Source organism: Dermacentor silvarum, chromosome 2 (genome assembly GCF_013339745.2).
Source record: "Dermacentor silvarum isolate Dsil-2018 chromosome 2, BIME_Dsil_1.4, whole genome shotgun sequence".
Taxonomy (NCBI): Eukaryota; Metazoa; Arthropoda; class Arachnida; order Ixodida; family Ixodidae; genus Dermacentor; species Dermacentor silvarum.
Genome location: NC_051155.1, coordinates 175,418,647 through 175,430,766, shown reverse-complemented (window position 1 = coordinate 175,430,766; position 12,120 = coordinate 175,418,647). Strand labels below are relative to the sequence as shown.

Genomic DNA, 12,120 nt, shown 5'->3' with positions numbered 1-12,120 from the left:
AGTTATACATAAGCCAGCAATCTAGTATATTAGTAGTGGGCTCCCACGTTTGTATAGTCATTTGTTAGCTTCTTCCTGGGATATATCCTAGGAAGAAGTGTGTTATATTTTATTCACGCCAAATGTTTAGAATGGGGTTGCAAGTGCTGTTTGTGTTTCGTGCCCACCCAAAATAGTCAATGAGAGATCTCGTTCGTACGTATAGAGATTTTCTCTCAATGTACGTGTAAATTTCAACTATATTTGTCTGAACGCATGGTAAAGAAAGGAAGCTCAACAGTCAAATAAAATACAAATAAAATGCCAATAAAATGCAAATAAAATGCAAATAAAATGCAAATAAAATGCGCGAGTGTCCAGTCTCAGCTGTATACGATCTGAAATGAGTCGACAAACGTGGCCCAATTTCCGCAATTGCGGCATAGCCGAATAGGATTGATCTTTGGCGATTTTGGTACAAGAGCGACTGAGGCTCGAGCTTCTGAGTTAAAGGGTCAGTTAGAGCCAGCCACGAATGCCATGCCCAGCTGTATACAAAACGGGAAGGGGTTCCTCCCTGTACCTCATCAATACGGACCCTTCTTATGTTTAACCTCAGGTCCCGAAATACTTCCCCTCTTCACCTATATATCAGGCCACTAAATTTATAGGTGTAACGAAGGGAATGGCAAATCGCAATAGCTTGCAAACATGTGACACCCTCTATCTAGAACCAATCTTGCTGCGCAGTTAAAACGTACATTGATAAATGAATTTAAATACACTCTTAAAAAGGCTGCATACATGAACTTGATGCACCAGCCGTATTTCTCATAACTGAACACATCGAGAACGTGTACCTACAATCGACTACGGGAACAAAAAATACTATTGTTTTCTTAGCACACTTGGGTGCTGGCCGCAGCTTTTCTGGAGTAACCATCACGCTGCTGCCGCATCTCGATGACAAGAGTATATAATCACCGGCAACCAGCCGGTGATTATATACTATAACTATACGATTATACTATTATACTATTATACTATTACTTACTATTATTAGTAGTATATACTATTATATACTATATACGGAGTTCAGCGGCATTTTCCTCGCGTGTTGTGTACCGCAGGCCCGGAGGGACACGGCGTCGGCCTTCCGGGCGAGACTCGTACGCGCTGCCTCAAGTCGCGCCGAGAGCGTTCGCTACGTTCACACACGAGCGGCGGCGGCGGCGGTTCGAGCGCCTTCTCGTCGGTGTCTCAACGCCTGAGCAGGGACGACTCGGCCAGCTCGGCCGGTTTCGTGCTCGACTACCGGAGCGACGACGAAGACTACATCGCCTTCTCGCTCAGCAAGCACGAAAGGTGAGCAACGCGTGGTCGTTGTCGTGACGCATGACGATGAGCACCGATGGTTGTGTACGACACGGCGAGGAGCGTATGACTTGCTAGAAAAGGATGTGCAGTTTGGTCTTAGCGGCAAGGGAAAAGACAAAACTGAAGGTAAAGCTTTAATTGTAGAGAGAGCTTACTCAAATGAAAGTGGAGAGGTAGGCCTGAACCAGTGCGCAAAAAGTGGAGCAGGGCGGGCCATGCAATGCGTATAGGATGGATAACCGGTGGTCCATTAGGGTTACTGAATGGATACCAAGAGAAGGGAAGCGCAGTCGAGGACGGCAGAAAACTAGGTGGAGTGATGAAGTTAGGAAATTTGCAGGCGCAAGTTGGAATCAGCTAGCGCAACACAGGAGTAATTGGAGATCGCAGGGAGAGGCCTTCGTCCTGCAATGGACACAAATATAGGCTGATGATGATGCTGACTGGGGGAAAGAGGAATGGCCGGAAAGATGAGCAGAAAACGAAAGATCTGAAGGACTGGGTGTGCTTTTCTCTGCAAGTTCTTACCATCATCTTCTTCTTCTACTACTACTTATTAAGGCGAAAGCCTTAAGTGGCTCGTTGCGCGATGGCGTTGAAAAAAACGCGGCGTCTAGTCGAGTGGTACAAAAAAACCACGTGACCTTCTCTGAGCGAGCGGCTGATGCAGAGGGGAACGCGCGGCGCGCGCAGACAGAAAAAAGAAAAACATGGTGTTGCGTCGCTGACGTCACGCAGCGCCCGCGGCGGCGGTTGTGGCGACAGTCGACTGCAAAGCTATGGTCCCTAGCGAAGCGAGAGAGACGGCTGAGGACGCTCGCCCGGGGCCTAGCGGATTGCGCGGTAGGCCTCGGAAGTACTCTACGAACGAGGATGCTCGCCAAGCGAGAAACGCGGTTAATTGTAGAGAGCTTACTCAAATGAAAGTGGAGAGGTAGGCCTGAACCAGTGCGCTTTGGCCGTATAATCTGCACGGGAAGAAGGAGAGAGAGAAAGTAATTGAAAAGACAAGGAGGCTAGAATGAGTGTCTCGTTTATTATCCTGTATTGTATTGTAGAGTCAATTGGCGGACGTTTGTCCTGGTCGACATCCTTACCTCCCCCCTCCTGTTTTCTCTTCCTTTCTCTCTCTCTCTCTCTCTCTCCTGTATACTCTCTTCAATCGTTATTCCTCTCGTGTGCCAATGGCAGGTACGAGGACTTCCGGCGTCGCATCCGCCGTCGAGGCCGGCGGCTTGCTCGCCGGCTGAGCCGCAGCCTGCGCGCCAGCTACTCTAGCGGCAGCAGCGACATGGACGACATCGATGAGGATCCCGAACTGGGCTTCTCGCGGCCCCAGGCTCCCTTGTGCGCCGTGCGCGCGGCTAACTCTGAGCCCACGCTGCACGTCCTGCTGCCGACCAAGGGATCGGCGCGCGAGCTCCCGGCGCTGTCCATCGCCTCCGAGCTGGTCATGACGTCTTCGCCCGGGCGGCGACAAACGCTGGTCATGACCACGGGCCAGGGCATGCCCAAGGCGTACTCCTTCGACGGTGTCAACCCAAACCTGCCAGTTCCTTTCAAGGCCAAGTTCAGGTATACCGTTGTCAGGTTCTTTTACTCCATGCGCTAAGAACCTATGAGCTCGGAACGATGCTTCGTCTACCTTGTAAAATCACATATTCAAACATATGGAGTGTTCCAGCTAATGACTGAACATAGTAAGTCTTACAACGGTATCTTGCGACGTGTGTTTTTTTTTAAATCCTCTCTTTCGTTGAATAGTTTTGCTAACGTTAGCTGGGTCACGCGCAGTATACCTGTACGTTCTCAGTAGGTGTGTTGGAGTAGATCAAGAGGACCTGCGCATGAGGTGGACGACAGAAGTGCGTAGAGACTAGTAGGGAAGTACACAGATGTTGCCTTTGGATGAAGCGTTTAGTAAAACGTGTGGAGACAGGGCTTGTTGAAAGGACGATATGATTACCTGGCTGGTGCTCGCTCAATCAATAGGCCTCAATTTTTCCGTCATGACCACTCAATAAATCAACGTAATTTTTAACTATGAAGCGTAGCTTATGCAGTTATTAGTGACGTGGACATTTCGAAACCCAGCTAGAAGCATATATGAGACGCGCGCATAGAACGTCGCAGTGCACGGGGAGCTGGTTGTGGGTATGGAGCCGGTGCAGCGACGCCAGTGCGAAGGCGACGCGAGTGACGACGTGAGGTATGACGCATGTCAGAAGCGCCGCGCAGGCGCAGCAGAGGCGCAGATGTGAAGCGAGTGTGAGAAGTAGACGACGTGCTGCGTCCGTATACATAATATAAAAGGCGACCCGCGTAGCTGAAGCGTGCACTCTCAGTATGCCTCCGTTCAAACCTAACATTCTACTTTGCGAACCGGCTGCTGCTGTGACGACGAAATGCAACAGACTATGCGCAATCGCTCGCACGACTACACGCTCGCCAAGAAAAGAAGGAAACACTACTTATGAGCAACTCAGCCTGCGTCATCGCTGGCGAGTAGCCCGGCTATGTCCCTGACTGGTGTTGGGTTAGTGCGCCGTCAGCAGCGGTCACAATATCGAACAGCTATAGCGAACAGCTATAGTCCACGTAAGAAGAAATCGCGGACCGTTGATCTCTGCCGTAACACACGTTGACAGTACACGACACTTGTGATCAAACAAACAGTACCTTTACACTTACAGACAAGGCACATGCACACTTTGTTTATAGTAATTGTCACCCAGCATCTAGTGTAGCATGCCAGGCGGTCATACAGGTTAACATATCCAGATTATCATTAAAGTCAGCATCTCTCACGACACTTGTGATTCGTATACATTCCTATGTCACGCACCTTTGCGTACCGACGTTAACTGCGGTGACTGTGCATGCTGCATCATCACTCGCCTCACCAGAATGTATTCAAATTCGCTCTTCGACATTCGGCCACAAGTGAAGCGTCACGCTCGAACAACCCAAGCGCACACTGTAAACAGCTCTGGCTCTGCGCGTCTTCCAACAGGTGCAAGAAGACCTCCGAGGAACCGAGCCACGCGGAATCCTGCGCAGTCGGTCTGACGCGCCAGGACACCGATTTCATCAAGGCGCACTCCTTCCGGCCGGTGTCGCCCGATCTCTCGGCCGGCACTTCCGAAGAGGACGACGTCGAGAGCGCTCCCGGAGAGCAGGACGAAGAGCAGCAGGAGGACTTCGACACGGCCAGCGGCGACAGCGCTGAGAGGAGGCGCGAGAGCTTCGTGTCTGTTGAGGAAGAGCCTCTGCAGGATTCGGTGAGCGCACTCCCCTTCGTTTGTCCACTGAACAAACTCTCTGGAAGCCCTGTGCTTGTGCCGTCATTCCTGGCTCTTGCCCATTCATCTGCGCTGCGCGCCTATATAGCATATATCACTAAAAATCGCCCAACATTTCGCGCCAGCTGATTTCGTCTGTTGCCCTGTGGCAACTTGTTTATCATGGTTCCTCAGTTATTACTGGCGCGCTCGAGCGCTTTTTTCCTGTCTCCATCTTTGCACTTCAGCGCCAAAGCTTGATTACGTGCTAGCGAATTTCTCTTTGGTCCAGCTTTGATTGAACGTGGTTGCTGAATCCGGAAAAGCGTTGCATTTCGCTGTGGCAGAATTTCCTTAGCGTAAGCGCAGAAGGTTTTAAACACACAAACATGCAGAGAGAGCAGTATAGTTGTTTCCTTTATTTTACTGAAATTAGGCATACATATACGGTTTTACTGTCAGTTGCCGCTGGTCATTCCTTTCTCTTTTTTTGTGTCTGTGTTTTGACCTCGGCCCTTCAGAAGCATCAGTGGCGGCACCAGAAATGCGTATACGCATTCGTGTCTCACAAGTATACAGCTAGCGAATGTTTACGTTGAACAGGTGGACACATACGTTCGCAATTGTCCACACAGTCACTACACACTTTTCGATGCACCCTTCCCTGCGAGATCATCATACAGATCCTCATAAGCGCTCTGAGGAACACGGGCACTGTCCTTGCAGACAAGTCGCAGCGCCGATGTGCTCAAGCATAATAAGCCAAGACTCACGTTTCAGAGTTGTTCGCCTCGGTGCGCATGTTCTGTTTTTCTCTGACTGCAAAATGATTTAGAAAAGTGTGTCGATTCTGTTCCTTCTATCTCTTCGCGCGTGCCTCCTATTTGGAGCTGTCAGAAGTTTCGCGCTTTTATTGCGATAGCAATTATATGGACACTCCAAAGCAGATTTCTGCCGTCGCCGTCGCCGTGAGGTTCCGTATGACGTCAACGGCGATGAAATCGTCGCCGCGCTTCGGACGCTGTATGTGCGAGTGAAAGGGCGCGAGGGACGCTCGCTTTCACGGGGATCGAACGCACGTCGGAGAGCAAACGCGCGTTCTGCGCCGTGCTCCCTGAAGGGCTGCAGAATTAAGCGTCTCTTTCCTCCTTTCCATATATAGAGAGCAAACGCAACTTTTTCCGTCGCGCGAAAGGCTGTGGGGGGACGGGAGGGACGGAGGGGAGGCGACGTTTAGCTGCGGCACCAAATACATATTTATATAAAAACGCCGCGCGCGTTCGTTGCGAACGCGGGCAAAACTCCGACGGCGTCGACAACAGTTCTGCGCGTTGCTGGTGCTGCTGCATGTCCAAGTTTATAACGCTGATAAAACTACTATCCTTACTCCGTATAGCTCTCTACTAATTTGCTATCACAATTGGTGCTTCACCTTTCGGGTGAAACTGCGACAAATTTTTTACCTACATGTTTCCACTATGGTTGTCAACTCTTCTAAGAAATTCGGGACCCACAGCATAAGCTAAATCTGTCTTTTCTTTATGCCTGTGCCCGTATATGCCCTTCTTTAGGTCTGCAGGCAGTACTTGTATTGACTGCCTGCCGCTGGCAAGACACGACGCTTGTTTACATTGCGTTGTAGTAGTAGTTTGAAGCTGCCACATGCTGATCGAAAGTTAAACCTGACTCCTGAGTTAGTCCTGCCAAAATGAGGTTCACATTCTAGTCAGTCGTGTCTCCACAAGATCTTAGGAAATAAGTCTTTCAAATGGCGAGCTCTTCACAAGAGCGAAATGTAGAAGCCGCAGACTCATAGCAGCCCGGAGTCGAATACTGCGCCAAGCAAATGATTTTTCGAGGCCGATGCCGCAGCACATACCGTATAGACAAGCCACGTAACGCTTCCTCCGGTCCCCTACGTGCTATATATGTCATTGCCCAGCAACCACACTCCTTCGACTACCGCTCGATATACCTTGTCCACGCCCCCTAGACGGCAAGCTTTTACTCGACGCATCCCTCAGGTAAACCTAGAGAGAGAGACAGAGATTGTAGAAAAAAGTAAGGTGAGCGGCTTTGGTAGCAACAACACGCAGAACTGTTGTCGACGCCATCGGCGTTTTGCCCGCGTTAGCTCAAAATGCGTGCGGCGTTGGTGACTGTTGCTGGAGCCTCTGATATAAATAGGCACTTGGTGCCGCAGCTAAACGTCGCCTCCCTTCCCTCCCCCTCCCCCATGGCCTCTCGCGCGTCTGAAGAAGGCGCGTTTGCTCTACATATATGGTGATTGTAAAGGAGAAAAGAGACGCCTACTTCTGCAGCCCTTAAGCGAGCATGGCGCAGAACGCGCGTTTGTTCTCCGCCGTGCGTTCACTTCCCGTGAAAGACGCGCCCCTCGCGCCCTTTCACTCGCACATACAGCGTTCGGCGCGCGCGCGATTTCATCTACAAATGACGCTTCCGCTCGGCCATACGGCGCGCGGCGAAGATTTTATCTATAGGGAACCTTACGGCGACGGCGACTGCAGAAATCCGGCTGAAGTGTCCATATAATTGCTATCGCAATAAAAAGTGGTGCTACTTTCTTCAATCTTTTAGGGAGCTCTGCTGCGCACAGCGCCTTAGACGACGACGCGCGAGTTGTGTGCTACGTTTTAAGTGAAGCTTTATAGGCTCACAAGTGTCGGTGGTGGTGGTGTCAGGCTACAAAGTGAGCCGATCCTGATGATAGTGCAGAAAGGGTCCAAGTTCAATGGCACAAACACCTGTGATGTAGGTCGATCCTGGTGATAGTGCAGAAAGGATCCAAGCTCAACGGCACATACCCCTGTGGGCTCGGGGACCTGTAACGCGCCCTTGAACTACTCTTGTCACACGTGGGACCCAAAGAGACAAAATCACCAGCTCTTTCCCTGTCGAGAAAGTGGGGGTAAGCGAAGCTTGTCGTCTGATTCTAGCGTGAGGACTTCCGAAGCCTAGGCGAAACGTCAGCGAAGAGCCGCCCTTCGTTTAGGGCAAACGAAGCGGAACGCCTGCGACAGCGTCGTCTTGCCACAAACAAGCTTACCCCCTTTTTCTCGACAGGGGAAGGGTTCTGAATTTTCGATGCACTCTCATCCATGCTCTCGCAGCTGCGCGGCGCGTTTCGGCTTTCGCAGCGCGGGTAAAAGCCCATGCAAACGCAACCCCCCCCCCCCCCCCCCTTCCGGCAATTTCTGCTCATCGCGCACAGGTATCACCGCCGTACTGCTATCACCTAGACAGGAGCTCGCGAGTCGGAATAATTAAGGCGAGCGTTAGCGTGAGCGTTGCACGCAAACATCTGCACGCTTGCTCTCCCGCCAGCATGACTTTCTTGCTGCCGTGTCGTGTGTATGACACGTTTGCGTCACCAAATGCGAACCAGCTGCACGAGCGTAACGGACTCACCGACCAACTAACGGAAACGGCTACATTATACATTGATAGGCGTAATCAAAACAAACGGCCACCGCAGTGGTCCAGTGGCTATGGCACGTTCTGCTACTGAGAATGAGGTCGCGGGTTCGATTCCCTGCTATAGCAATCTGGAAGCGGAAAGCAAGAACGCTCGTGGTCTTAAATTTAGGCGCATGCTATACGTGTCGAAATTAATCACCCACCACGTCGTCCCTCATAGGCAATGAATTGGTTTAGGACATTAAACCTCTTTATTTTATTTTCGGTTTAATGAAACTAATACAGCAGCCCAGGGGCGTGTTGGCTTCGCGCGATGGAGAACAAACCTGTCGAAAGGCGCAGTGCAAGCGCTTGAACTGGTATGGAAAACGAGATACACGTGACTTCATTGGCGTAGTTTCGGGACAGCGTGATAGTGGCGCCCCCTGGACTGAGAGCTCCCTAACTCATTAATTCATTCCGCTGTTGTTCAGTGAGGCCGAACCGCCTATTTCCGTCGCGAGCTGCAGTATTAGCTGCAACAGTCGTGCACCGACAATGCTGGCGCAGAGGTCGCACGTATACATATATACATATATAAGATACCGGGCAGCCAGTCGTGTGAGCAAGGCTCAGTCACCCTAATCTATACGGTAAAAGCGACCTCCTTTTTTTTTTTCTTATCTCCCAATGTCCTCCTGCAGGAAGAGCCGCATTCGTCGCCATCGTCGTTCCCGATGCGCTTGTCGGTGTCCGGCTTGCGCCCCGTGGCCACGTGCCGGTGGGCACGCGACTGCGTCGACCCGTCGGGAGACCCGCAGCTCGAGGCGCTCGTTCAGTGGATCGCCGCCAGTGTCGCCGGGGTGCCCGGCCTCGTCATCTACACCGGCGGGCTACCCAGTCTCGAGCAGGTAGGCACGTGGCTTTGCCGCAGTGCCAGTCACGTTTCGTACATGCGAATATGCGATACCGCCAGTCGCGTGTGAGAGGCACAGCAATGAAACAGATGGTGCACGTTCATTGCTCGAGCAGTGCGACTAGACCAGGACACAGGATAAAAAAAAAAAAAGGGGGGGGGGGATGCAACGACAAACAACGCCACGTGTGCTGTCGCGTTCCTTTTCTTCTTTTTTTCTGCGTCATGGTCCCGTCGCGCTAGTCAGTCATGAGCACATCAATGCCGCATCCTTCTTACCCTTTAAAGGGCCGTTTATAGTCCGACGTAACGCGCACGCTACGTCACGTTATTGACCGTTTTCGCGGAGCAGTTTGTTTTAGAGAAACGAGATGGCGCTCACAGCGGCGCGCCATACCTCTCCTCAGCGACCGCGCACGAATACGAAACCATTACCGCTTCTATCTTGCTTCTGTGCGATCAGCTGTCGGAAACTGCAACTGAGTTTTCGCTAACACACTGTGCTCCAATCGTGCTAGATTGAACCATGTGGATTGAAGACGTGTGCAGTGGTTGGCTGCAAAAATAGTGACTGGCATGTTAAGCAATAGAATGAATCTGTGTGGCCAAGTTCGCGGACCGCTGCTGCCACTGTCCGAAGGTGTTACCGGCACTTCGTGATGTACGGCTTTCCTCGAGGATACAGAAATTTGCTCATCCGCCAGCCTTGTATCGCTAACCTTCAAAGAAAGGGCTTCATCCCCAGAACGTCGGCAAGAGTGAGTACCACTCGTTAAAGAATGACAAAGATAGTAGCGCCGCCTCCTGTCATAGTAAGTTTCGCGCACGTTATGTATACACATCTGTCCCAAATGGCAGGAAAACTTACGCCCACTCTATCGCCGACGTATCAAGAATAAGTGAATAAGCGCACACTTGAATATATGCGCACTGTATACGCACAATAAATGACGGACTACAGCGATGGCGCACGAATGGTCGAAGCTGAATGTTTCGTGACGGTCCACAAGAGTAAGTGAGTTACTAGTTGTAATATATATTTGCTACAAGGTATTACAATGTACAAAAACGCTACGCTTCAAGCCTTGTGTGCAGCAAGAACAAATCTATTGGAACTGAGCACACTCGCAAGCGATTAGGCAGAAAATAATCAGATAGTGGCCGCACCGAGGAATTTCACTGAGTCAGAAACTGACAAGCCACTGCTTCAAAATATTTGCCGAATAAAGAACAAAGAGCAAAACACACTAATTCTGACTGAATTCATGAGCGGAATGTTTGGATAGCTTGGAATACATATTTAGCTCCGCTTTTAGAACAAGCACTATATACGCTGCTTGCGCCGTTTGGACATAGCTTAATCAGCTCCGAAAGCGCTTTTGCATGTTCTCTGAAGCTGTGATCAAAGCTTCGTGTCGTCCACCTAGTCACCGTCTACGATATCTCCGAAAACGGAGGTTTTCTAAGCTGCGCCGGCGTCATACACTTCCATTGTAAACAAGGAGGCAAATAGAGGCAGTTGAGGCAAGCAATGGACGCGTCACCACGTGATCAAACATGGCAGCGCCCACGGGATCGCTGCGAAAAGGGTCAATAGTCGAGCGCACCGGCGCAGCCAACGTAACCGACGGGTTCACACCGTGCTTCTGACCCATTCGCGCGTCGGTCGCGCTGAATGCGCCAACCCACAATGCATTTCGCGCGAAGAAATAAACGCGCCCACGCGCTTCGGCGACGGTCGCAGACAGCCGTTCATATGTATGCCCTCCCTGCTATGATCTCTTGCGAGATCGGCAGTATTGTTAAATAAATAAATAAATAAATAAATAAATAAATAAATAAATAAATAAATAAATAAATAAATAAATAAAGCGGCGCGCGGGCTTGGGATCATTCTGCGCATGCTTCGAAGATAACAGCCGACGGCGCGCGCGTCGGTGTATGCTGGCGCAGCGCAACCGGCGTAGCGTGGCTGGCCGCGACGACGCTGGCGCGCGCGCCGATAACGTCGGACTTGGTCGGACTATAAACGGGCCTTAAGAGTCAAACGTAAGCAGTATTCTTCTGACGTTAAGAGGCGTCACCTGGCGCCCCGTAGTCTGGCACCGATTTATACGGCATGCTCGGTGTTAATCAGAGCGATGCAAGTTATTAAGGACCGCACGACGGCGAATAAACTGAATGATGCTTAACTAGCGGCAGCCACTATTCGGCAGACGTGCCTTCGGCTACAGCCAAAAGGACGTCGTACTTCGCCGCCGGTCAGCCAGACACTCCACAAAATGCTTGATGCTTTTACGTTCTCACTCATAGTTTTGCACATCCGCGCTTAATTCCTTACTCGGGTTACTAAGGTTCTTGAGTTCTACGGGTTTTCACGATAGACTTCAATAACGCCGCCCCCTACTGTTCTACAGCGTACGCGGTTTGTTTCTGCATGTCTTTCTCTTTCTCCCCCTTCCACTCTCCCTTCTTATCCCCCTACTCCTTCTCCCCGTGCAGGGTAGCTAACCGGAACTACCTTTGGTTAACCTCCCTGCCTGTCTATGCATCCTTTCTCTCTCTGTCCATCTGGGTGAAGTTATTTTAGCGTGTCTTTACTATAACTTGCCTTTGCCGTTACCAGCCTATAGATAATCGCAAAAAACGCACGAGCTTGCTGTATCATGATACTTAAGCATGCACAGCAAGCGCCAGGCAGAAACGGCAACACCTCAACAAGATGTTAGGGCCTTTTGGGGAGCGGACATGCAAGCTCTGAAGCAGTAAGCTTTATTTAAATGGCATCAAGACTTATGCTAAGCGCGTTCGGTAAAGAGCTATCAGTGTATGTGTGAGTATACTATAGTAGGAAGCGTATAGGTGCTAAAGGACTGCGTTCTTGACCAAATGAAGATGAACAGCTCACGTGTACGTTATAATCTGCCCAGAGTTTGCCATTGTGATTTGCCATTATAGCTCTGGGGCGTTGACGTTCGCGGCATGTAACATTCCGTATAAGGATATAAGCAAGCGTCTCTGGCTACACCGATGGAGCGCTGGTCTACGCGACGCCGCGCGACCATGTGACACCACAAGCGCTTCGTATGTGGTTCGCGCTTGACGATTACGTTTTCGCTCGTTGTTGTTCACTGTGATTACCTTAAACTT

The 12,120-nt window shown here is 50.7% G+C and overlaps 1 protein-coding gene across 7 annotated transcripts in view; it reads left to right on the top strand.

Annotated features, from left to right (window-relative positions):
* Positions 1–12,120, top strand: part of LOC119442180 (uncharacterized) — an 88,521-nt gene that overhangs the window by 70,538 nt on the left and 5,863 nt on the right. For all 7 annotated transcript variants that reach the window (XM_049661942.1, XM_049661939.1, XM_037706945.2 and 4 more), the window contains 4 exons: positions 1,110–1,344; positions 2,548–2,931; positions 4,370–4,637; positions 8,759–8,965. In XM_049661942.1, the coding sequence (XP_049517899.1) occupies positions 1,110–1,344; positions 2,548–2,931; positions 4,370–4,637; positions 8,759–8,965 (1,094 nt within the window). The remainder of the gene's footprint in view (positions 1–1,109; positions 1,345–2,547; positions 2,932–4,369; positions 4,638–8,758; positions 8,966–12,120) is intronic.